This window comes from Conger conger, chromosome 16 (genome assembly GCF_963514075.1).
Source record: "Conger conger chromosome 16, fConCon1.1, whole genome shotgun sequence".
Classification (NCBI taxonomy): Eukaryota; Metazoa; Chordata; class Actinopteri; order Anguilliformes; family Congridae; genus Conger; species Conger conger.
The window spans coordinates 25,507,067-25,533,083 of record NC_083775.1 but is presented as its reverse complement, the minus strand read 5'-3'; the positions used below and the strand labels follow the sequence as shown (position 1 = coordinate 25,533,083).

The window sequence follows — 26,017 nt, the reverse complement described above, 5'->3', positions numbered from 1 at the left end:
CGTTCGAATAGCAACATTTTTTAACGTAAAGTTAAAAGAGTTAACGTACTGCTGTGGCATTATATTGCGGTAATCTTCAAAGATAATTTCGAAATCCCATACGAAACAGGTAGCGTGGCCGAGTGGTCTAAGGCGCTGGATTTAGGCTCCAGTCATTTCGATGGCGTGGGTTCGAATCCCACCGCTGCCAGAAACATTTTATTTTTTCGGAACCGATGGGTTGATTTAACGGTAGATGACGGAAATATCTCAGATAAGCGTCTTGTGTTAAAACTAGTGTTACACTTTCTGGATCAATTGTAAACTTATGTATAATGGCGCCATCTTATGGCCACGCATATTTATAAGGTTTGTTAACTAAAATCGCTTTATATCCACATTTTCTTTTCTTTTCAATGCTGCCTATTTTCTTGGTCTAATTTCACCCTTACGTGTTAATTTGGTTTATTTTCTTCTTGTCAACAATTCTCGAGTTATTTGTAGCTGTCAATTGTCGTAATGTACCGTAATACAGTTGGAAATATAGTACTTGATTACACAATAAGGTAATCGGAGGAGCTGGAATAATTCTCTCCGTCAAGTTACCGGGATTAATTATCTGATATTGAGGAGAAACAAATCTACTGATTTCATAACTTCGTCGTGTAGCAATGAAAAAAGTGAATTAAAACTGACGAAATCTAAATTCTGTGCTTTTTATGCATACACCTGTAATGCACCCGGTCCCAAGTGCGTTATCATTATCAGAGTGCAAATCAGCTGAGAAACACACTAAAAATGGCGACAGCGATCCGGTAAAAACAATAAGGATTGTTACTCACCCATTAGGCCTACTTGTAAAAGAAGTCCAGAATTAATTTCTAACGATCTTCTAACGCCACTGAGGCCGCAGTATGAGTCGCTAACGGTAGCTAGCTAGCTAAATTGCCCTGCAGAGTAGTTGTATGACAACCAAGTCACAAAAGCTAAATTAGTATATGAAGCAATATTAACGTAAGTCACTAAAATAACATCAGCTATGCTTTGGACTGGGTTGGCAGTGTATTTATCGAGGTAGCTAGCTAACCTTATAGAAAATAAGGTTTCCAGCCCTGGTCGAAAAGTGACAAAAATAGCTAGGTATCTAGCACCCGCTAGTTAAGTTCAGTTAAAAAATACTAGGCTAGCTAACTAGCAATTTAACTATACACCAAATTACGTTTTGCTGCATTGATTTTTCTACATATAAAAACAATTTATCTAAATGTGTGTCTATGTGTGTTAAATATATATAAAAAAGAATGAAATATGAAATTTGAAAAATTAACTATATTGCAAGTATGTTTAACGTTACCCTCCAGCGCAATCACAAGGCTCTCACTCACAAATATAATTGATTTCTTGTTAGCAACCACAAAAGGAGGGGCTCTCATTTTAGTGTGCGCGGTTTGCGTTGGTTGGTTCTTCCATTCAAAGCCATAGCAAATTGCTGTGTTATGGATACCCCTAAAAATTGGCAAAATTGGCATTTTTTGCGCAAAAATAACTCACTTTAAATCCAACATTCCGACACAAGACCAATTTACAATTAATTGCAAAATACAGTCAGCTGATTGATTACATCACAGTGATATTTTGAGAAAAATATATAACAGTAGCCCCACACTGCATTAAAAAGCATGTAATATACTGTACAATGCTCTTTAAAGCGTTCAATTGTGTGTGTACGTGCGTGCGTGTGGGCTCACTCTGTTTGCAAATTCGTATCCCTATATTTGTTTACAAAATTATCCATTCCTAAAATCTTCTGACTTGTGGGACAGTGATTATCTTTCGATTTGTAATTATCATTCACGTAACTCATTTGTACATATAAAAGTTTCCAGTTATAAATTATACCACCTATGAAAGCATTTTTCTATGGAATAAAGGAAATGTTATTTAATTTCCTTCAAAATGTTTATGAGGTGTATACACAGACACATACACATGAACACACTGGTGATAACTATATGTAAAGCTCCAACAGCTGAGGAAGTTTTTTTGCAATTTTTTTGCAATTTTTTGATTTAGTGGTATTAATGTACAAATTACTTTCGAAGATGCAATAAATTATATAGAAATTATGAGAACTTCTCTTTTCCCACAGTCAGACAGGCTAATGCTTGCACCATGTTCCAGGATAAACAACTTTAAAATCAAAGTTCAGCTCCAACTTTCAACTTTTAAACCTGTAATACTGTTGCAGTGAGAAATAACACACTGGAACACTGCTGTAATGTGACACATTTCTCTTTGGTTGTCACAATATTATGACAAATACGAAAATAGTTGTTTTGCTTTTAGTGTAGTCTGAGTGTGTATATGTAGGCTATGTATATTTACTGTACTAGTGAATTGTACTAGTGTACTATTGTAGTTTGAGTGTATGAGTAATGTGTGTGACCTACCCTAGCATGTGCGTGTGTATGTGTGTGTGTGTGTTAGTGTTGTGTCTGTTGGCTGTTAGCACAGTGTCTGTTTTGTGTTAGTGTAGTGCGTTTACTGTTAGGGTAGTGTGTCTGCACTCAGTAAACAGGAGCAGCAGAGCAGTGCAGCCATGCTGACCAGCATCATCAGCAAGACTAGGGCCCAGGGCGGGGCCAGAGACTGGGGGCGGGACCACAGCGTGTAGGGCTGCAGTGGGCGGGTCTTCAGGTACTGGTCCACCGAGTCGACCAGGTCATACTTGTGTGGCGAGAATCCCAAGTCCCGGCGTGCTTTCTCGATCTTAAACGTGTGGCTCACTGCAATGTTTCGCACCTGGGGGGGAAGGACCAGACCTGTCTGTCAAAGCATGGGCCAATTGGGTGACAGCAGCCAGACAGACACACAAACACACACACACAAACACACACGTATGTATAAGGCTCAATAGTGGGGCATATTCAAGAGTAACAAAATTTAATGTGATGCCATTTAAAACAGAAAAAATTGCAGAACCTTGCACTTATGGAGAGTGAAAATATGCACGGATGAGCACTTGGATGTAACTGAAATTTTCCAGTATTTAATTTACCCATATCCAGAGTAAAATTTAAAATATCATTTTTAACATACAACCTACATTTATACAGCTGGTTATTTGCTGAAGCAATTCAGGCTAAGGGCCGTGCTCCAGAGGACAATATCAGTGACCCAGCTGACAACTCAACCTACAAACTTTATAGAAACTTGTTCACATCCCTAACACTAACCACCAAAGTTTTTGATGTGTGGCACACACACATCCACAGCAGCTAACTTGCAGAAACAAAAGCAGTGAAATGAAGAAACTCCCATTTAGAACTTTTTCCCTGTGCAGTAGATGGTGGCATAATAACCCAGAGATGATCAACTGCCAGGACTCAAGCTTCTGCCTCCATACTCTCACCCACATCTCAGCCCTGCCCCTCCCCTTCTGAAAAACCTGCAGAGCCTCTGGGTCAATGCCCCTCCCGTGAAGCTTGGGAAAAAAAGGGGAACAGCTACAGAAAGGTCACAAAGGGCACCCCAAAAAACATAATAAAGGCAAAGAACAATCTGTCGACTGATTTCTGCAAAAGCATGCAGTAGCCAGAATAACCTACACTGTGCTTGGAAAAGGCACAGTCATACTCGGATGGAGATTGTAATGAGGTTGGTAACTATTATGTAATCACCAGAGGCCTGTCAGGGAAAATGGGAATTTGTGATGCATATTTATAGCATGGACAGAAATTAGAATTGGTGAACATAGGAGGTTGGCAGTGTACAGTGTTCCAAAATTCCAGGGCCTTTATACTGGCTCTGTATAGTTTATAGTAAATGGTAAACGGTTGGCATTTATATAGCACCTTTATCCAAAGCGCTGTACAATTGATGCTTCTCATTCACCCATTCATACACACACTCACACACCGATGGTGAATGGCTGCCATGCAAGGTACCGACCAGCTCGCTGCCATGCAAGGTACCGACCGACCCTCGCTTTAGGGCAGTGTTTCCCAACTCCAGTCCTCGGGACCCACATGCCAGAAGGTTTTTGTTGTTACCAGTAACTCACACACCTGATTTAATGATTGAACCAATCAAACCACAAAAATGCCCTTGATTAGTTAAATCAGGTGTGCTACTGGTTACAGCAAAAACCTTGTGGGTCCCAAGGACTGGAGTTGGGAAACACTGATTGAGTCAGGTGTCTTGCTCAGGGACACTTCGACACAGGCCGGGCGGGGGATCGAACCGGCAACCCTCCGACTGCTAGACAACTGCTCTTACTGCCTGAGCCATGTAGCCCATAGTCTGACATTTTGTGGAACTTAAGGACATGACACAATATCGGAATAAACAAAATAAGAGGAGGGGGAGAAAGATGCAGAAACAGAAGGCTAAGATGCTTTGCTTTAACAAATGTAGGAAAAAGGCAGGTGGCAATTGCTCTGGAATATGGTTTGTTTATTTTCTATGAAACAAACTGTTGAAAATATTTTGCTGTCTACAATTTGGTATACAGATCTCTGATCTCAGATTGTTTCCCCTGCTAAGCAGTGAGTGCACATTTTAAATGCCACCACTAGAGGGCAGTGTAGATTTGATGGGTCCATTCAGTTGATCCTACATTGTACAAACAAATTTCAGAAAGACCAATCCATAGCTATTTTTCCATAGCATGACTTTTTGTGAAAGCTTTTTTTCACAGTTTTTTGGCATCTCTGGGAGCTGCACAAGAATTGTTCAGAATTAGGTAGGTACTGATCCAGATGCCGCCATTAGTATGGTCGGTCAGCTGTGTGTCTGTGCCCATGGTTACATCACTCCATGCCCTTCTAGGAGGCACCAGAGCTCAGGTTAATTTGATTAGCCCTGGTCTCAGACCCTAGGAGCAACCCCTGTATCATTTTACTCTGGACAGATCACATACCCACCAAGAAAAGCCGTACCTAGGAGAACTTATTGACTGACTGTCTGACAGACAGAAAGACAGACAGACAGACCACTGCAGGGAGTGAGAAGAAAATATATTTATATTATATTATATTATTACAAAAATAATCGGAAGAAATGCTGAAATATCTGTCCATAGGCCAGCCCGTTGTGCTCATTCAGCAAAAAAACCTCACAGAGCATTACTGGTGGGATCTAGTGCGATACTAACTCATAATATTAAAATAGTTTGATGTTTATATTTCATAAATGCTTGCACTAATATGGTTTTTCAGTCCCAACTCCTGTTAAATTTGTGTATTTGGACATTTATTTTCTGGTTTTGCTCTGTACTCCAGTTGAAATAAAACAATCACTATGTGGTTAAAGTGTCATTTTAGGGTTCCTTATTGGATAAACAGTGTAGGAATTGTAGCCGTTGTTAGACATAGTCCCCCCAATTTTAGGGGACCAAACGGATATGTCCAGTACATCGCAAGATAAAATCTGCTGAACAAACTAATTATTTTATAGTGAGTGCGAAGTAGAGCAATGGGCCACAAGTAATTTATGAGACTGATGATGTTGTTTATCAAACATAGCAATAAAATTATTCCTCAGGTTTGTACTTATGAAATAATTTTATAAAATAACTACCAATGTTCTATAATTATGTTCTGATTGGTCCTGCTCACACAGTCCTGCAAAAGAAAGGACTGCCATTTTCAGCTGAAGGTCATACACGTTCACGCTGTGTCAGACTTGATCTCTATCCAAGCCCTACCACTCACCGGAATCACTCAGAATAAATAATACAGGTAAGAGAAATGGTCTTGGACAGGAAAATAACTCCATTAATGAGATTTGGTCTCTGAGACTTAACACACAGAGATTTAATTAGAAGATGTAATGGGCACCCTCTACACTGTTGCCACGGTGATGTTGTGGTATTGCCCTTCACGCAGTGAATTGATTGGAGTTCTGATCATATCACCACTGTGTTCTAAAACAGGGTCCGGGAAGGGAGGGGGAAGAGAGAAGTAGAGAGGCAGAGGGAGAGAAAAGGGAAGAGAGGGAGAGAGACTGTCGACTCAGATTGCATGCGTAACACTGATAACTGGAGCAGTATTTATCATCAATATTTTATGGCCTCACGTCTCAGACCCCATAGACGGCCATCCCTTCCTGTTTGATACCAGGGCCATGGCTTGGCTACTATAACCAAGAACCCAGCCAGCAGGATTACTACAGCACCGCTCATCTGAAGCTCCACCACACTCTGGCTGACATGCAGGTGCAGTGGACACATTAGCCCAGGATTCTGATTTTATACACAGAAAAAATACACTGCATTCGATAAATGCAGATATTCTGAGTTTCATTTAAGATTACACTGGGCGATGACCCAGACTTGAACCACAACAAATTAATTACCCGTTTCTTTGAGCCAAATATCTGTGTGTCTGATATTTGTGTTGTTTATTGATTATAATATTTACAGTCAATGGTGACATTGCATGATTCAAAGAAAGCAAGCACTTAACTTTAAAGAAATGTCGAAAATAAGATGTCACGCTGTAGCTAGCGTATTATTGCAACCAAATTGCATTTATTATTGTACATAATTGTATTGACTCATACTATTAAAATATTGTGATATTTATATTTCATAAATGCTTATCAGTTCCTGTTAAATCTGTGAAAATGAAATTTCAGTGAAGTCCATAAGTATATAAACACTCTGTATTTATGGCTGATCAGTTTTTACTAATCCTGTCTGCTGAACAAACACATTATTTCATAGTCTGAGGAGGTAAGAGCAGTCGCCTGGCAGTCGGAGGGTTGCCGGTTGATAAAGGTGCTATATAAATACAGATCGCCCCCTTTACCAGAAGGGGTGAGTCAGGGATGTGTAAAGCTAGATGTGTACCTCATTCCTGGTGAACAGCAGGGGAATCTCCACAACAGGTGCCAGGGCTACATGCAAGCACTCCATCAGAACAGCTACAAGAAACAAACACCGCACATCACTAAACATAAGCAAAACAGACACAAAACATCATCAAATATCAGCAAAAGCAGAAGCCGAACATAATTAAGACAGATGCCATCCATCAGCAAAACCGATACCAACCAACATCAGGCATCACAAATCATCAGCGGGAATGCTCACACATCTCTACCTGCAAAGTAGACCAGGAAGAAAGGGAGGTGTATCAACGGTCGTCTGTAGCCCAGCTTCTCAAACTGAGAGAGGAAGAAGGGAGAGAGTTCATACCATATACCAATGCCAATACACATCCCACTAGAACACTATGCAACCTACACACTGGCTCAATTACACAACCTTAACACGATATATGTATATTGTCAACTGCACATGCACTGTTATCATATATTAGGAGAATAATATTTTATATATTAGTGAAGGGCCTATTATTGAAGGGCCTCACCAGTGGGGTCAGCCATTCAAACAGGTTTACCGCCTCTCCGTCATTGATGAAGTAGACCTGTCCGCTCTGCAATAACACACACATGCACACGCACCTGTCATATATAGAGAGAGACTGTGGTTTCATGAGAGTACCCATAGCCATAACAGCACGTTTGTGAAATTGTGTTTAGTGTGACCATATTTAGCCTCTGGGTAGGTGCTAAACATGCAAATTTGACCACAAACCTTTTTTTTGGTACTGAAGACAGAGGAAGCCAGGAAAGTAGCAAGAGCTTGGATGGGACTACCATGTGCAGACTCCAGTGGTTACCGGAGGTATTACATTTTATTAAGCCTCATACTTCATACTATTTTGGACAGTACCTTTAAATAAATAAAAAATATTTACACTGAACTAATTACTCTCCAGGGACCACTGAAGCTGCACTGAAGAACATATAGGATTAAAATTTTTTATTTATTTATATTAATTCCTTCCCATTTAGGTACCTAGTGCCAAGAACAGCACTAGTGCATATGCTCTGCTTCATGCATATGCTCTGCTTACTGAGCTTGTCTGGTGTATTGGAACCTCTGAAATACTCTCAAAAAGTGCAGATCTCGCATTCTGTTACTCTTCGTTGGCTGAATTGCACCTGGCAAGTTCAATGGCGCACAGAATATTGCTCAATATTATCCAAAACAATGTATTCAACCCAGGTCTGTTCCTATCCACAGCAAAACATTAAAATTGGTTTAGCTCCATCCATTTTAAAGCTGTTGAAGTGTTGTGCCAACATTACTCACAGCTACCAGCCAGAACCTTTGCTAGGGGGCTCAGAGCCCAAACAATTCCAGTAGGATGTATGAATTAATCCAATGTGTTCTATAGATGTAAAAAGGCATTTTAAGAATATATTTTCAAAATATTTTTAGAATAAAAATAAACCCATAAAGGAAAGTCGTTTTCAGGAGCCCAGAATTCTTAGCTACACCCCAGTTCTTTCAAAACACTTACCGCCACACAGTCCTTCCTCATGCTCAGAGCATCAGCGGCCAGGATATGTGCCATCACCAGGTTATCCACATGGACCCAGTTCAGCTTGGCATCGTGGTCACCAAAGCTAAAACTAAACAATCTCCTCCCTACGTTCACCTGATAGAGGGCAGAGAGAGAGAGAGAGAGAGAGAGATAGCGAGAGAAAGAGGGAGCATGAGAGAGAGATAGCAAGAGAAAGAGAGAATGAGAGTGAGAAAGAGAGAGAGAGATAGAGAGAGGATAATTACATTTTTAATATTATTGGGAGAGATAAGCCACAGGTTAGTGAAAGCAGGGAAAACCCCACCATCTAGGGAACCCCACCCCACCACCAAGAGAAACCTGACCACCTGATACCGTCTGACGTCAGCACTGTCAATAAATACACACTTAAGCAGCCGTAACTAAATATTTAACCTACAGCAATAGTCAGGCAAGGCTTTACCTCAGGGTCCAATACAGGGAATTATGTAGCAGCATATATGTACTGCTGGCATAGGGCTATTTCATATAGCTGCATTGAGATAAGAAAGAGCTGTATTATGTTGTAGGGAAACACAACCTACACCCCTGTCTCTCAAACTTGCAGGCTTCCACAAGCACTTGTGTGCCATGCAGATCAGATAGTTTGGGTGAATTAGGTTACATGCCACAGATCAGGCGGTTTTGGTACGTTACATTAAGCGTAGGGCAGATTGTAATCTTGGCAAGGCCCCACAGTTAACCTGCTCACCCCATGCTCCTGGGACTCCCGGAGGAACAGGTGTAAGAGGATATTGGGAGAGGGCTATTAATATTGCACAACTCTCAGGTAGGGCAGGTAAAGGCAACAGCGTTCCCTCTCAGGTTAAAGACGGCTACAGTACGAGACGGAACGGTCAAACCCAGGGAAAGTGTTCCTTCGGCCATGTGCATGGGCAGATGTATCTCTGCCTCCTGTTTAAAACCCCTGGCTCCGTGTCCAAAACAAGAATGTCCAGAAATGATGTACTGTCTACTAAACATACAGTACTGCCTACTTACGTATGTTAGTACGCAACGTGCTCCCAAATGCAGACCGTGAGTACACTGAACGAGAAAGTTGTTGAACTGTTAATTCATGAGCAGACTTTTCAGGAAGTAAACCACACTTTTTAGGAGGTCCCAAAAGCCATTTCTGACACAGCCATACTCTACAAGCAGCAGATAGAGTGCAGGCGAAGTCCTGCATCAGGTTTGATATCTGCAGGTACTCACGGACAACCTGTAACAATACAGTTTTCAAGCTCAGAAAAAAAAATGGGGCTCTTCCCACGAGTTTTACAGTCTACCATGATAGCTCATTCATTCAAGTTGGAGTTTAATTGCCTTTAATTACTTGCGCAAACCTCTCCATCAGTCTTGACTAAAATACAGATACAAATATACATTTCCCATGGTTTGGCATTCTTTATTTACTGCATGCAGTCTCAGAATTCTTTTTTCATATCCTATACAGGACCAATGCAGGGAGTGCAAATGGCCAGTTGACCAGAGGGGGTGCTATTGTGACAAGCCTCTCTCCTGAAAGCTTCAATGCAGAGAGAGGAAGATTGAGGGGAGGGAGAGAAAGAAAGAGGAAGAAAGAAGAAGGGAGAGGGGGCTGCTGCTCACCATTACTCTGTGGAGGTGTCGTCTCTCCTCTGGCCCATAGATGCCGGAGGGACGCAGGACACAGGTGTGAAGGAAACCACCCCCTGCAGAGAAAACTCACGTTAGATACACCTCTTTAAAGTCATTTACACGCCTTTAGACTCATTAACACACCTCAAACACAAACTTCTAGACTCATTAACATCATCAGACGCACCTCTTTAGACTTGATATGTCCCAAGAAAGGAACTGTTTTTGTATCTAGTATTACAGACTAAAGAACACCACTAAACAAGCACGCGCCATGGACATTCAGAATTAATCTGCGTTAAGCCACAAGAAAATTGTGCATCCTAACCTTTTCCAAATAGGTACACTACAGCTCAAAGGTTTGTGGTCACCGTGTCTTTTTCTGCTTTTTCTGATTTAATATTTTATTTTCTCTGTTTGTAATCAAACAATTCATATGTGGTCAAAATGCAGACTTAGTGCTTTTATTAAATGCTGATACAGTATGGAACATATTTGTAGGCTAAATGGCTTTAAGTCATCTAGGGTCAAAGGTGTCAAATGAGCCTCAACCATCATACTGCTGCCAGATATGCAGTGGATGCTAGAATGGTCACAAGAATGGGTTCTCCTGACAAATTTCCTGCTGAACTCAATGGAAAAAATATTCAGGAGTATATACTGCATATCCTGTAGTATATACTGCATATCTGACAGCAGTACAGTGGTTTGCAGCTAATTTGATACCATAAAATGGCACCTCTGTACCAACAAAGGGTAGCGTGAAGACAGCCGTAAACAATAAACAAAACAAAATCAAGCATCTTGAGTTTGCCAAACATCACTGGAATTATGAGTATGACAGTGCTACTGTACGGTCAAATGAAACCAAAATGGAAGGTTTTGGCCATACACACATTCGACATGTTTGGTGGCAAAAGAGGAATACTTACAAGGAGAAGCAACAAATCAGTAAGCACTTCATTAGGTATTAATTAGACTTATTTTTTAATCCCAGGAGGTCAGCAGTTTCTGAGATACTCAAACCACCGTGTCTGGCACCAACAATCATTGGTGCCAGACACGGTGGTCAATTAGATCACATTTCTTCCACATTCTGAAATTTGTTCTGTACAACAGCTGAACCACGTGACCACGTCAGCATGCTTTTCTGCATTTAGTTGCTGCCACATGATTGGTTAATATTTGTATTTGTATTAACAAGCTGGTGCACAGGTCTACCTAATAAAGTGTTAAGAGTAGTAGAGTAGTGTAAAGTCGGGTCATTGATGGAGATGTTTTGCTGCCAGTGGTCCAGAGGGACAATTTAATGAATAATGAATTTCAGCAAACTACCAGGAAACCTTGGTCTTTATCACAAATGAAAGGAAAGGGGTCATGTCATCTTTGGCAGGAGTGTAAAACCAGTGGTGCCAATCATTTTTGTTTGGGGAAAAAGATTCTTTGGGAAATTTGTTTTTTATTTATTTGAAAAATGTAAGACTGTGGTTGATTCCATTGAATCATTAATAAAGCACACTCCTTTACACATGTTGGAACATAAAACTTATGTCAATAACTATTATTTTTTAGTTTACAGTATTTTCTGTGCATATTTATCAAGTGTGCCAATAATTCTGGAGCCCACTGTATATATGGGAAATACAATTTAAAGAGCCACGGTGCACAACAGGCTAAGATGCAGCGGACTTGCGGTTGCAGTTCGGTGCAGTTGCACACTGAGGACCAGGGGTTCGATTCAAAAGCCAAGTTTGGCTGGCTCTCGTGGAGCGGCATAATTGGCTCACTGCTCCAGAGGGAGGGACTTGGCAGGGTTAGCAAGATCACTGCGCATAACAGCACTCTGGGCGCCTCAGAATCACGGTCAAGAGACGAGACGGCTTGAAGAAGGTGTGTTGTTCTCAGATCACCAGATCCCTTCAGGCCACTGAGGGACGGGGTGTGGGTGGTGTATCCCCCAGCTAACACTAATTGGATTAGATAGGGTACAATTGGCTACCAAACTGGGAGAAAAAGGGAAAAATCTGAAAAAATATATTTTTTAAAGGAAATACAATTTAAATATATTTAAATATATATATTATATATATTATTATATATTAAATATCTTTTTTTTTAATTAAATATTTCTGAACAGAAGATGTAAGATGTTCCTTCTATTCACCTTTGATAGACAGCCCCCTAAATTGACTGTCACTAGCAATTAGTTAGGTAGCTAGCAAACCATAAAGAACTATCCTGTATATAATATAAAATATATGACTTCCCTTCTGATTGATATTACCTTGGGAAAGAAACAACCCAATACCACATTTTCCAGCATTGAACAATTTAAGAACCTTTTGCTATCAGGATAAACCTATTCAAAAATTCTACAGAATTACAAGTGGTCATTTCATAGTATTTATCTTCTCTGGTCATTTATAATGTCCTCAAACTCGTATTTAAACTTGATTACTCAGTAGTTCTACCAGCCACTCACTAAACACAGACACATGTGCATGCAAACACATACAACCTCTTGTTGGTGTCAGGTGTGTGTCAGATCCTCTTGCATTGTAGCTCTAAATTTATCCACGCCAGTGGCCGAGCAGTGTTGAGTTTCACAGCCACCATTATCCCACCGAGACCGCAGGCCGAACTGTGCAGCACAGTACTCTGGGAAATAACTGACCACCTGGCCAAGCACACCTGCTGGTTACTTGTTACTTGTTGTTGTTTCATACCTCTCAGAGTGTGGCCATTGGCTTTGAGCACCTTACGCTCGGCGATGGCCTTGGTCCGAGAGTAGTGGTCGATGTGCTGCCCGGACAGAGAGGCTGTTATAAGATCAGTGAGTCAAAGCAGGGGTCTTCTCCTTCCCCCACCCTCAAACCCAAAAATATAATGAATTTTCCCAGTTCTGAACGTGTCACGTTTCAGGTCTGTCTCGCCATGTTTTATGTTTATTCATTTTGTATTAGTCTTGTATTGTCTTATCATGTATTATGTTAGTCTAGGTTCGTCATGTTGTTTAGTCATGTTTCGTTACGATTTATTTTCTTGTCATGTTTAGTTATGTCTCGTTACGATTTATTTTCTTGTCATGTCTAGTTATGTTTTCGTACGATTAGATTCCTGGTTATGTTTAGTGGTTATCGTCTTAGTTTCGCTTTGCGTCATGTTTTGATTTATGTTTATTGTTACGTTAACTGGTCACGGTTTATGCATACACTTTTACATGTTTTTCCGCAAACCTTGCGTTCCGCCTTTTCTCTCTCTCCTTCTGTTTATTACTAACGATTATTAATCTCCTTGTTAAACTTGTCATCCATCGCACTTGTTTTCCATTTCCTTGCTACGCTCTAACTAATTGTCTGCACCTGTCTACACCCGCATTCATAGCCCAGTCGCGCTACTGTTCACTGCGAAATTGTCTGCCTGTTTTCCACGCAACTCTTGAGCATTTACTACCGTTGATTACACGTTACGATCCAAGCCTGTTTACCGACCATTGATTATTGATTTCTGTTTTGTGACCTTCGTTTGTTTTTTGACTACGTCCTCGCCTACCGTTTTTGTACTTTTGCTTCGCTGATTGTTTCATGGTTTCGACTCCCGCTTCGCCCACGACTACGCCTCTGCCCGCCGTCCGTCTGTTCATCTGCCCCGCTGACAGCTCTCCTGCTACCGGACCTCACTGCACGTCTACCGACTACGAGTTTGCCTCTTCCCTCGGCACCATGCTTTTGTTTGGCTGGATCTACGTGTATGGACTTTGCTTGTGTTGACTATTCTCCTGGGATTCGTCCCGAATAAAGCCGAGGGGTCTTTATATTACTATTGTTTCTGAGTCGTGCATTTTGGGTCCAACCCCCACGCACCCGTCTCAGAACGATCAAGATTGAGATCAGCTGGAAAGCGTGTGTTAAGAACGGACAACCGCACACCTGTGGCAGTCAAGTCGTTTGATAACCATTCTAAATGTATGCACCGGCTCCCATTGAAACTTGAATAAATAATAAAATAAATATCAACTTCTGATTGCAGAAGCTGAAATTTCAGATATACAGCATATATCACTGAATAGTATTGGCACAAATTATGGAAACACTGCTTTCAGAAGATGTTTCTAGCCTACTCTAAACTTTTTGGCTATCAGTGCCCTTTCGTCAGGTGATGTGTCTTGGAGCTGTAAAAATTTGAAATGGTTATCTCATTGAACATAAGTGGTAGGCTAATGCCATTATTCAACCATCAGTAATCTGAAACAAAGTTTACAAGCCAAATAAAAAAATGTATTTGTGTGAATATTGTTATTTTATGTCAAATAAATACTGGAAAGAATTACAAAGAAATACACTTTCAAGCTGATTATAAAATTTCCTACAGTAAAACATTTCAGACTTCTCAACTACTATGTAGGTATGTAATAGCATAGGAAGGTGTCATGATTGTTACTTGTTGAACTCAAATGCTAATTATTTATTCATTTTTGTTTTATGTTGATATTATAGACTGATCACTTTATGCTGGTGGTTGTGATAGGAACAGAGCCAGATTCGTGGAATGGCTGTACTGATAAAATCCCTACCACAGTCACATGGGCTGACCTCTTTGTGAATTCCACCAGTTTTCCGTAGATGATAAGTAATGAGTAATAGAAAACTTAGGACAGGTCCACACTCACCATGTCCAGAGGCACACAGGGCACCGTATCTTCATCCCCGTCCTCAATGGGTCGGCCAGCGAACACCACATTAACGGTGCTAGTGTACACCAGGTTAGGGACCTCCCGCTCTAAACATGCTGCAAGCAAGCATTTGCAACTTTACAGCCCATACTGGAAACTCTGCAGCCACTATAGACAATTTAACAGCCCACGACTGCAACTTCAGCCTCTACAGGTTTTTTTTTACAGCTAGCAAAGACAAATAAGGGAGCACAGGCAGCCACTTTTACAACATAATGCTAGTGCTGTGGCTATCCATCCCAAAAACAAGACTAACCGCTGTTTGCAGTGTTTCTGCAGGTTCATCCCAAATGGCATCATTGGGATGGGCTGCAGTGGCTTGGCGACTGCTTACCCTTAATGACGTTACCTGTCCCGCCAACATTGATAGATTCCACCTTCTCTTTCTTCAGCTGCAAAGATTAATAACAAGACATTACTCACACCTGCACCCATCTGAATACTCTCTCATACACCCACCTGAACACTGTATTTGAACCTCCACAGACCAAAACTTCCTAAGACCTCGCAAATCATTTTTGTACCCTGTATGTTACATGAGTCTTAGTTTCAATAACCACATGTCTACTATGCTGAAACATGCAAGGGATATTTAAAAAATTTAGTAAATTATATATATTTTAAACATTTTCACAGAAACACATTGTTGACAAGATACTATAATGACAAAAATTAAAATAGTTAAACTTTTTTTTTTCTCCGGGGTCTCAGGAGGATATAGAACATTTTTGCTGCTTGGTGGAACCACACAACTTTCAGCAGAATCTCTATGACATGGTTCCTATCATACGGCTGTGTGCAGCAGATAAAAAATGACTTTACACTCACCTGGTCTGGGCCAGAAATCCCATAGGAGGCAGTGTGGAACACACAATCCACCCCCTCACACATCCTGTAGAGGGACTCATAATCCCGAATGTCACCCTGCCAAAAAAAAAAAAATCAACTGAAAAGAGAGAGAGAGCCCTAATTTATGGCACCAGTGGCTAAACAAATCAGATCTGCATTACAAGTTACAGCAGGGTACCTCATCTTCTGCTTGGGTACTGGCATAATCCAGGATTCCCGTTCTCGTTCACACACTCCTTTCTAGCAGTTTTTCTCCGTGAAAAAGCACTTACCTGATGAAACACTGTGCCGTCGGGAGTGTCCCAATGCGGTTTGACCAGGTCCAGCAGAATAACAGAGAGCCCTTGGCTGGCCAGAGCACAACCCAACCTGAATCCGAAGTATCCGGCCCCCCCAGTCACCAGCACTTTGGCCATGGGCACCACCTTCACCTGCCGCCTGGCCGTCAACTCCATGCTCTTACAGCGGTTGGGAGTGGTTCCGTTGGCTCTGCGCCTGATGGTATTGGTGGCTGCAGTGCCGTTGCCCGACCAAGGGCAGAGGTCTTTGGCCTGGATCCGACAGGAACTCTGGTTGCGCCCGTTGGCCAGCTGCTCCACCTGACATGAGGATCCACCATCGTTCATGCTGCACAGCTCCATACAGCTCTGGCCCTGCACAGGTAAGAGCAAGCTGTCCATCAGCAAATTAACAGGTGTACCATGGCTCATTTGCACAATTACAGTGGCAGGCACAATTACAATACACAGGCATGCATGGTGAAGAGTTTTATGAGGATTGTATGGGAATAAGCTTATGAGGAGGAACACGACAGGATCGTTCTTTATCAGAATATGGACAGCATCAAGAACTGAATCGAATAACAGCTTCACTAACCTACAATTGTGTTTGACAGTGTAGTTTCTGGCAACAGATGCTTTCAACTTCTGTTGCCATCCGCAAACAAGAGGCATAATGGCACCAATCAGCATCATTTTGAGTCGTGTTTAATTCGCTTTCTGAAGCACTTCCTGACTTGTATTCTGTTTCCTCACTTTTAGAATATTCAGGCTCAAACTGGTAAGGTAAATTATGTGCCATTTCATGATATACTTATGTACGTAGATTTTTAAGTACAGTATTTGTCTCGCCCGTGACTGCAAATTGACTTGCAGCAACAGCAAGCAACCATGTGACATCATGCTCCCTAGGTGCTTTGTGAACTTGCAAATAAAATAAAAACTAAAGGTAAAAAAACTATTCCATTGCTTCAATTTATTCATTCATAGTCTGAATTATCTGAATGCCAGAGGTTTCCTTTAAAGTACAGGTTTAGCTTTAATTTGAAGCTTTACACATCCATATTGGGTGAACAGTGTAGGGATTGGAGCCATTTTTATACATAGTCCCCCCAATTTTAGGGGTCCAAAAGTAATTGCACAGTTGGCTGCTCAAATATTTCTTGGACAGGTGTGTTAAAGGTGTATGCTGTAATGTCTTTCCTTGCTTCGCTTCTGTTCTATGCGCCCAATTCTCAACCCCGCCTCTCCGTTGCAGATGACCATGTGCAGTGCTAGCAATGAGCTGAGAAACCTAATATCATTTGTAAAACATCAGGCCATTTAGCTTGCTATTTAACTGATGTTACACATGTTATGTGACGTTACGCTTGTATTTAGTTTGCTAACTTTAGCCAAATGTTAGCTAGTAGTGACACTAGCCACTGAAGCTAGTGCTAACACCAGTGGATTTCAGTCTGCTCTCTAGCCTGCCTGCACAATTCTGTAACATAAACACACATACTCACAAACGCAGTAATTCATTGTAATTTTGCTGCCACCAGTTAGCCCTGGTTCAATCAGCTAATTACCCATATGGACCATGACCACAATAAAGTGCTACAAGACAAGAGCACTTATCATCTGCTGTTTATAACACGGAATATGCCTATTAATAACCACATAATAATTTAGAGCAGAAGTTGGTCTGAAATCCAGGAACAGATACAGCTTGCCTTGCCCATCCCTGATCAAAAGTATACGACCTGGCACAGCATCACCAGGGAAGATACCCATCTGTATATGATCACTTTATTTCAGTTTGCATTAATTTGTCCAATTACTTTTGGATGCCTAAAATTGGGCTATAATTCTGGGCTATGTACAAACCCTCTAATTAAAGCTGAAAGTCTGCACCCTATAGTGATTGTTTGTTTGTTTGTTTGTTTGTTTGCTGGAGGGCAAAGTGACAAAGAGCACTGCACTGCAAATATTTAATTTCCACTTGATCCTTTGATGCAGACGTGACTTTCATTAGTCAAAACAGTTCATGTAAAATATATTATTATTTTAGGATTTACAGCAATGCACAATTTAGCCATTTTGGATAGATTTGGAGACACTATGAGATACAAACAGCAATATTCCTAAACTGTTCGTCACCTGATTATGACACATTATACCTTGTGGAAAGGGTAGGAAAGGGTAGTTTGGTACTGAAATGACCTAGCAATGCATTTATGCAACAACAAGAAGTAGCTCAAGCATTCACTTAGGTATAGTCCTGCCAAAAATATAGTTTCCTCAAAAATGGCTGAACGGATTGCAAAATAAACTTCATCACTTCATAAAACAAACTTATATTTCTACCAGCTCAGACAAGCTACCTGCACTAACCGGTTGGCCAGCTCATACCCAGCAAGACAAGCTTCATGACCAGCTTGGTCATTCTGGTTGACCAGCTCCTACCCAGCTAGACAAGCTTATGACCAGCTTGACCAGTTCGATTTTCAAGCTGGTCAAGTTGGTATAGCTAGATTTTAGAGCAGGGAAGACCACTGCTTACATTTTGTTTCATAGATATTTATTAGTATCAAAACACTTTCAAACCATCTCAATTAATCTTCTGTGGTAGAAAAAGTAAAATGTATCAGGCATGACAGTCTAATTACGCATGGATAGGATAATGTAAAATGTACAAGAGTTACGAATATACAATAAAATATACAAAAGAAAGGGGCTAAGTAAAATCTAACTTGTTGACTGGTTGTCAATTTCATTTTAAGTCATTGTCCAGTCATTGTTTATATTCGCGAAAATTAAGCCATCATAGACATGTGCTTCAAATTATAACAAGCAGATCAGTTGCGCTGCTCCTGTACCATTCTGTCTCCAGGAGGTCACACATTCCCTAGTAAATTAAGTTCATACTTACCGCCTGTTCTGTTACTCTCACTCAAAACTCTGTGTTGAAGGTCACCCTAATTTTCAGAAGCCCCCGTTCTAATTTCTGGCTTTCCACTGATGCCCACTACCTGTCAGTCACCTGTTCTCGTAAAATCCTTCACCTGAAACGGGAGTTTACCCTTTACCGTATATCTTCGGGGAAACGCGCGTATATTGGATTTAACTGGATAGAAATAGTATACGCTAATGGAAGATATCGACCGCTTTCAGCTTCGAAGTGTAAATGCAGCCGCATGGTCTTGTCTATAAGTATTTAGTGTCACGTGATAATACTTTAGTTACCTGACCTGTGCATGTTTATTAGAGGGGTGGGTGTTGGGCTGGAAACCAGCCTATGTGAGGTGCATGTGAAGGTAAATTTCCTTCCATGCAAATATTTATTGTGTTTTATCTTATTCTGGAGATCAGCACCCCGCGTGACCTACTATAGGGGGTTGGTAGGTGAGTGTTGTGACGATAAACGTGCAGTGCCAAGATCTAGTCCTGTTACTCTTAAGTCTAATAATTAATTCAGGATGTGGCCCGATACAAACTACAGTGTAAACAATACGTTATAGCAGTAGCCGTAAGATACGTGCCTACACAAAAATCTAAATCTTGATTTTATATCTATATATTTAACAGAACTATATTGCTTCCCAAAGAGTAGGTAGTCCCCAAATTATTACTATTTAGTCGCTTTGCGATGTGATACGAACACCAGGGAGAGCTGTGTACCAGAGGGAATATCATAACCTATGCATCTGCACAATTTTACCAGTCTTTTTTAGTTTTTGACTTATACAATGACAGAGGCTGCGATTACGCGGCCTCCCAGGCTGTCCAACTATACCCCACACCAAAAAGACCCGTCGTTTCTAAACGATTTATGTAAATAGATAATCCGTTTCCACGTAATTCATATTTTATATGATATTATCACTGTGTCTTTGCAATCTTATTATAATGAATGTAGGATTTCCCATGGTGTTTTAGTAGAAGTACATTTTATAACCTGGAACAGCATGACAGAACACTTACTGTGACTTTCCAGTGTAAAGATATTTAAGGATGGTCAAAAACCTTAAATGAATACAACTTCCTTTATCAGACTTCCAGAGCACACATTAGAATATGTATCATGTGATAAACACACCTGCTTCTCTTCACTCTTATATGAGCTGAGCCAGCACAGTTAGACACACAGATGCACCACAGAATGCCCAATCAATGGGCATCGTCACCACAAAATGACCAAAGTACAGTGTCACTGTGGTTTGTCAGTTCTGTTGAGCTGTGTGCAGGTGTGAAGGGTGTTACACAGGTGTAACACAGACATATATAAACAGTGTCGTGCAGGTAAAAAAGATATTACACAGGTGCCAGGCATGAGGTGCAACCCTTACAGAAGCTCAAACAGATTTGTTGCAGAAATGCACTTTTAGACAAATTCTTAGCATGGGGCTTTCAGCTGATCAGAAGCCATCTTGTCCTGTGAACCAATGTTGACTGCACTGTATTAACGTCTTTAGTTACTGATTGATGCCTCTGATGTTGGTGTCAGACCTGCACTGACTCAGGAAGCTGTGATGTGGTTCTAGAGCATAAAGAAACACCAAAAATGTATTCAAGAATTGAACAGGAAGTTCTGGTCTTTGTATTAACCTTTCAATATTTTGAGCTACAATGAAATCCATAAGTATTTTGACAGTGGTACAATTTCTGTTCTTTTGGCTCTGTGCTCCAACACATTGGATTTGAGATGAAACAATTAATATAGTTAAAGTGCAGACTGTCACCATTCCTACATGGATTGTCTGATATGGATCAAAATACCCTAAAATTAAAGGTAACAGTCTGCACTTTAACCTCATATTCATGGTTTCATTTCAAATCCAATGTGCTGGAGTACAGAGCCATAGAACAGAAATGGTACCACTGTCTAAATACTTTAGACTGTACTCTATATGCATATTTGCTGTATATACCGATCAGAACTCCTTGATATCATTTTGATATAATTTAAGATGAAGAATCACCATTTGAAGTTTGATTCTTCAACTTTTTAACTTGAACAGGCAACATATTGAATTCACAATACGTCATAGTAGACACCCTTGGTAGCTCATTAATGGCCCAGCCAACAATGTACATTTATTAGGATCTAGGCTTGGTAGTTAAATGACTTATACCTTGGGGAGTATGACATTCACCATTTTCACTCACAGGTAAATGCACACTTGAATAGTCTGAAACAAAATGAACGATAAGAACAACTCGCTGCAGATCCAGAAGAAGCAGGGAACCTGGAGCAAACAAGTGTGCATTTTGTGGTTTATTTCCTTCTTTATACTTCGACAGGATGTTTCACAATGACACTCAACCACTGATAGTACTAGGTTCAGCCTTACGAGCGTAACTAAGTTGGAGTCAGGTCGTAACAAGGTGTAAAAGTCACACAGGTGTAAATGATGTCATGCCAGAGGAAAAGGGTTACATTTTGTTGCCATAAGTTGTGTGTAGAGGAACCTTATTGGTTTTCCTTCATCAAAACATTTCAGAACACACACAAGTGTGGCTTGAAGACCTCTCTACACAAGACATGAGAATAATACAGATAATTCATAAAAATCTTTCATTTCCATTGCACATAATACTTATCCACAGAAGTGCATTAAGACATTAGGAGATTTTAATTAGGAGGAAATTATTCCGGAATGAAATGCAGAGACATCTTGATGTGAACTTCTTCACCAATGTCTATATCGTTTTCAGACTAGCCCTTCACTGGAGTCTGCTTTTCCAAAAGAATTTTCCTGCAAAAAATGATGTTGAATTATTGACACTTCACTTGTTATAAAAGACAATTCACTTCCTGCAGACAGAGAACACGGTTTTAAAATGAAGCATTTGTCAAATTAAAACAGATCAGCTGTGAGAGAGAATGTGACACTTTCTGTAGATTTCCAGTAATTATTACATACTCAATTTGTAATAAATTATATATCAATTTGCTTACACCTGTATATTGTTTACTTGACGGTTTAGAACCAACACTATAGATATTGCTTTGGGATTTAGAAACCTTACTTTTAATGCATATACATTTTTACACCTATGTACAGTGCGGTGCTTTTATTTTCATTTTTTACTGTTCATAAATTAAAAAAAGGTGGGGGCCCTGCGCAAAAGTTTGGAAAACCTTTTGGATTATTCTTTGTTACTTTTTAAAAAGATGATTACTATGGACCAGACCCAGGTGATTTACTCGTTAGGGCTTCAATTCCAGGGCTGAACCTTTTATTCTGAAGTAACTCCATCACTTCTAAAGTATCCAACTGCAGTGGCTGTTCTGTTCGGTATTAACAACCATGGGTTCCTCTAAACAGATTTCCAAGGATGTCAGAATGAAGATGGTTAATTTCCACCAAGAAGGAGAAAGCTACAAAAAACTCATTCAAACTACCCATTTCCACTGTCAGAAACATAATAAAAAAATGGAAGATGAATGAAACAGTTGAAGTCAAGGCAAGGTCTGGAAGACCAAGAAACAGTTCAGATGGAATGGCCCGAGACCTGGTGAGAAATGCTCAGAAGGTCTAGCTGTTCACAGGACAACAATACAATGTATTTTAAACAACAAAGAAGAATGTTTCTGAGCTAGAGGTGTTCTGCCAGGAAGAATGGGGAAAAATTCCAAAGGGAGAATTGAAAGACTTAGATGGCTACAGAAAGCATTTTCAAGCTGTTATAGTTGCCTGAGGATGAGTTACAAAGTACTAACTGACCGGGTTCCCAAACCTTTGCACAGCGCCTTTATCCTTTTTATTATTTTTTTGAAACTGTAATAAATAAAATAAAAAGTAAACTTGCCTTAAGATTTGAAGAAATGTGTCATGTTTAACATTGTACCATTTAGAAGTCAGGTTCACTTCTGTTCGCTTAGATATTAATTGTAAAAGGCCTTTTGATCAGGGGTGGCACAATTTTATAGATGTATGCAGATACATTTGATGGAAACATCCAAATTAAAGTCTGTTTTCCAGCTGGTATCTCATCCCACAACCTTTTGTAAAGGGTCTGTCTGTTGGCAGGGACACAGTGCTACACTGGTTCACAAAGGAAAATGTCTTCTGTAACAATGTCACTGATGTGATGGACAGACAGCATTGCCATGGAGACACCAACCGGAAAGCTGCAGCCTGCGTCCGGTAATTTCTCAGTTTGTCCATCTCCTTCACCAATCCCCGCAGGTCATCTCCCTCAAAGGCAGGAAAAGTTGATTCCTGTAGGCAGCCAGAGAGAGGCTCAAAAGCCCGCTCAAACACAAGGGATGCTTCATTGGTTGCAGTAGAGGGACATCATAATAACCGCACAGGCTGTTGCTAATTGTAATAATCACAAGACACGCCTGTAAGTACAGGGTTGACCACTCACAGCTTCCTCGGTGGACCCCTCATTCAGCATTGTAGCAATCTGCATGTCTGCATCGCCCTGGACACAATGGAACCGCCCTCTTGTCTGGTGGGCCAATTTCCGCAGGAAGTCATTGGCGGCGCTGTTAAGAGTGATATGCTTTTTAGCTATTTAAATATTTACAGCCTGATGATAAGAGGTGGTAAGAATGTTGCATGGTGTGAGTGTGTGTGTACGTGTGTGTATGTGTGCATGTATGTGTGTATGTGTCTGTGTATGTGTGCATGTGAGTGTGTACATGTGTGTGTGTGTGTGTGTGTATGTGTGTATGTGTCAGTGTGTGTGTGCATGTGAGTGTGTACATGTGTGTGTGTGTACGTGTGTGTGTGCGCATGTGAGTGTGTGTCTACATGCGTGTGTGAGTGTGTTTCGTGCGCGTGTACCTATCATTGCAGTTGTAGGAGATGGTATGTACAGTGACGTGCTTCCCTTGACTCATCCTCTCTGTCTCCTGCAGGACCAGGCTGCAGCTGGAATCTGGCTTCCCGTCAGTCAGCACGTACACGCCCACAGAGTCTCCCAGCCCACAGGCAAACTGCCAACAGAGAGTTCCATCAACATTTACCCACCGCCACCAACTCTCCATCACACACAGGAGCGGCAGCAGCTTGGAATGCTGGATATGGTCTGCTGTTCACCTGTATGGCCTGCAGGGTACAGGTGCCCCCATGAGCACACAGCTGCCACACCCACTGCTCCGCTTCCTGGCACGCCTTCTCCGAGGACTCCGTTAGGGTGGGGCGCCACGCTTGCACCTCCCCCGAAAACGCCGCCAGAGTAAACCTGCAGAACATGCGTAAACATTGTTTTTATTGTAAACCGCACACGCTTCCACAGTGTAAAACCAATATAAACCACACAAGATAAGAACACATAGGTGCTAACAAACAAGCACTTACGCACATGAGAGGTTCTGGGGTGTGTGGGGTTTGGGTGTGTGCGCATGGGGGCCTACCTGAGTCTGTTTGGGCGCAGCTGATCCCAGATCAGGGAGGTGAGCTCCCTCTTCACCTCGGGCAGGGAGGTTGCCATGGAGCCTGAGCAGTCTAGCAGAATGCAGACATGTCTCTCCAGCAGGGCCCCAAACATACGCCTGCTACCTAATGGACACACCCACCAGCCTCCATTTTAAACTCACACCCACATCATACACTAACACTTCTTGGCATGGTCTACTGTCCTCATGTCAGTTTGAGGAATATTGAGATAATGGGCAATCAGAGAGGAGAGAGCTATGTTGAGGTATTTCAGTTAGGCAATGTTTCACTGACCTGGCTGAAGAAGCTATCTATCTGACTTGTTCCCTGCTGAAAACTCCAGCTTAAACCAGCCGAAGCTGGTCAAGCTGTTTTAACCTGTGTTCTTTGATACTTCTAGCTAGTTTCAGCTCGTCGAGAAGCTGACCAGCCTAAAGTCAGCCAGTCCCCTGTTTTGGCACCAGCTAAACCAGCTTTGACCGGCCACAGACCAGCTATGACCACCAACAGTAAGACCAGCTTAGAATCCCAGCTGGTCTTCGCTGGAATTTTCAGCAGGGTAAACTGGCTGGGGTATGTAACTAGTTTATTTACCAGGCTATCTATCTAGGTTGCTAGATAGCCAGCTCACCAGGCCCTAAAGAATATACATTTGCCAAAATTAACAAATGTAACAGTTGTGTTAAAATTAACTGTGCCTAGCAGGCTCAAACTTCCCCATTCACTACTAGGAATCCTCTCAGCATTTTACAGTTTCCAATGTAAATTTCCTGCAGCTCTTAATTGCCAAGCATCAAACTACCTGTCTACTTTAGTCAATTCACTCTCCCCTTCTGCACTCCTCCACTGCAGTCCTTCTGCTATTCACCTGTGCTGGCTGCACCCACAGCAAAGTCTACCCAGCTTAAGTAAGGCCCCCCAAAATAAATAAAAAACAACCCTTGACGCATTCACTTTATTTTCTGATTTGCAATGCCATTTGCAATGCAATGCCATTTGCAATGCCATTTGCAATGCCACCTACATGATTCATGAATCCCAGTAGCAGTTATTTATTGGATCAGCAATGTCCTTCACTGAAGTGGCAGTTCTTCCGAGTTATATCTGTACAGTTTGCTGATAATGGACAGCTCAGAGTCTGCATGTCCATGTCCTCACATCACCAGTGTACTGGTTTAAATATTAGATCGGATTGCATACATATTGCTCCTCGTAAACATTGTTTTCATTGCTGGCTCTTGTTTTTACTCTTGCTATTTGTGTTCCTTCTTGGGCGACATTGGCTCAGGTGGTAAGAGTAGTCATCTGGCAGTCGGAGGGTTGCCGGTTCGATCCCACCCTGGGTGTGTCCAAGTGTCCCTGAGCAAGACACCTAACCCCAAATGTTCCTGAGGAGCTGAAGTGTGTATGACTGAATGAGAGGCAGCAATTTTACAGCGCTTTGGTTAAAGGCGCTATCTAAATGCCAAACATTTATTATTGTTATTATTTATGAAATGTTTGTACTGTACAGCGTTTCAGCTTGGGAATGTTTCTCCTTGTCTCACTCTGCTCTGATACAAAGCTTCCCCTCCTAAGAACTCCAGTGCTAAAACAGCTGTAACTGAACAAATAATTTGCGTTCTATAATCTGTGAATTCTGGTATTCGTTCTATAATCCGTTCTATAATCCTGTAGACTGTAGAACAGGCATTGTGAGATATGCCAGTCAATACTGCTTCACATTTCACACCGTTAAGCCTGCAGTACCTCAGCACTCAGCTC

The 26,017-nt window shown here is 41.2% G+C and overlaps 2 protein-coding genes and 1 non-coding gene across 5 annotated transcripts in view; 1 reads left to right on the top strand and 2 right to left on the bottom strand.

Moving 5' to 3' along the window:
• Nucleotides 1–108: 108 nt before the first annotated feature.
• On the top strand, nt 109–190 carry trnal-uag (transfer RNA leucine (anticodon UAG)). Its single transcript has one exon. It is a non-coding gene; the product is annotated as a tRNA-Leu (tRNA).
• Nucleotides 191–2,258: 2,068 nt separating this feature from the next.
• sdr42e2 (short chain dehydrogenase/reductase family 42E, member 2) lies at nt 2,259–16,238 on the bottom strand. Its single transcript, XM_061223319.1, has 11 exons — nt 15,870–16,238; nt 15,577–15,672; nt 15,083–15,140; nt 14,686–14,804; nt 12,743–12,818; nt 10,008–10,090; nt 8,355–8,492; nt 7,356–7,421; nt 7,086–7,149; nt 6,833–6,906; nt 2,259–2,781 (listed from the first exon to the last, which is right to left on the bottom strand). The coding sequence occupies exons 1-11, from the start codon at nt 16,236–16,238 to the stop codon at nt 2,527–2,529; spliced, it is 1,398 nt and encodes a 465-aa protein (XP_061079303.1). The 3' UTR covers nt 2,259–2,526.
• Nucleotides 16,239–21,117: 4,879 nt separating this feature from the next.
• The window catches only part of vwa3a (von Willebrand factor A domain containing 3A), a 32,462-nt gene continuing 27,562 nt past the window's right edge, over nt 21,118–26,017 (bottom strand). For all 3 annotated transcript variants that reach the window (XM_061224275.1, XM_061224276.1, XM_061224277.1), the window contains exons 28-33: nt 24,232–24,376; nt 23,915–24,059; nt 23,660–23,811; nt 23,238–23,358; nt 22,989–23,086; nt 21,118–21,616 (exon numbers count right to left, since the gene is read on the bottom strand). In XM_061224275.1, coding sequence (XP_061080259.1) covers nt 21,577–21,616; nt 22,989–23,086; nt 23,238–23,358; nt 23,660–23,811; nt 23,915–24,059; nt 24,232–24,376 — 701 coding nt within the window. In that variant the 3' untranslated portion in view covers nt 21,118–21,576. The remainder of the gene's footprint in view (nt 21,617–22,988; nt 23,087–23,237; nt 23,359–23,659; nt 23,812–23,914; nt 24,060–24,231; nt 24,377–26,017) is intronic.

Excerpts from the sequence above, each read along its gene's own strand:
- sdr42e2 (XM_061223319.1), bottom strand. The coding sequence starts at position 16,238 with ATGGAGCTGTGCAGCATGAACGATGGTGGATCCTCATGTCAGGTGGAG. Across the intron at positions 15,673-15,869 it reads ACGGCACAGTGTTTCATCAG|GGTGACATTCGGGATTATGA; the intron begins GTAAGTGCTTTT and ends TTTTTTTGGCAG. Across the intron at positions 6,907-7,085 it reads CTTCCTGGTCTACTTTGCAG|CTGTTCTGATGGAGTGCTTG; the intron begins GTAGAGATGTGT and ends TGTTTCTTGTAG.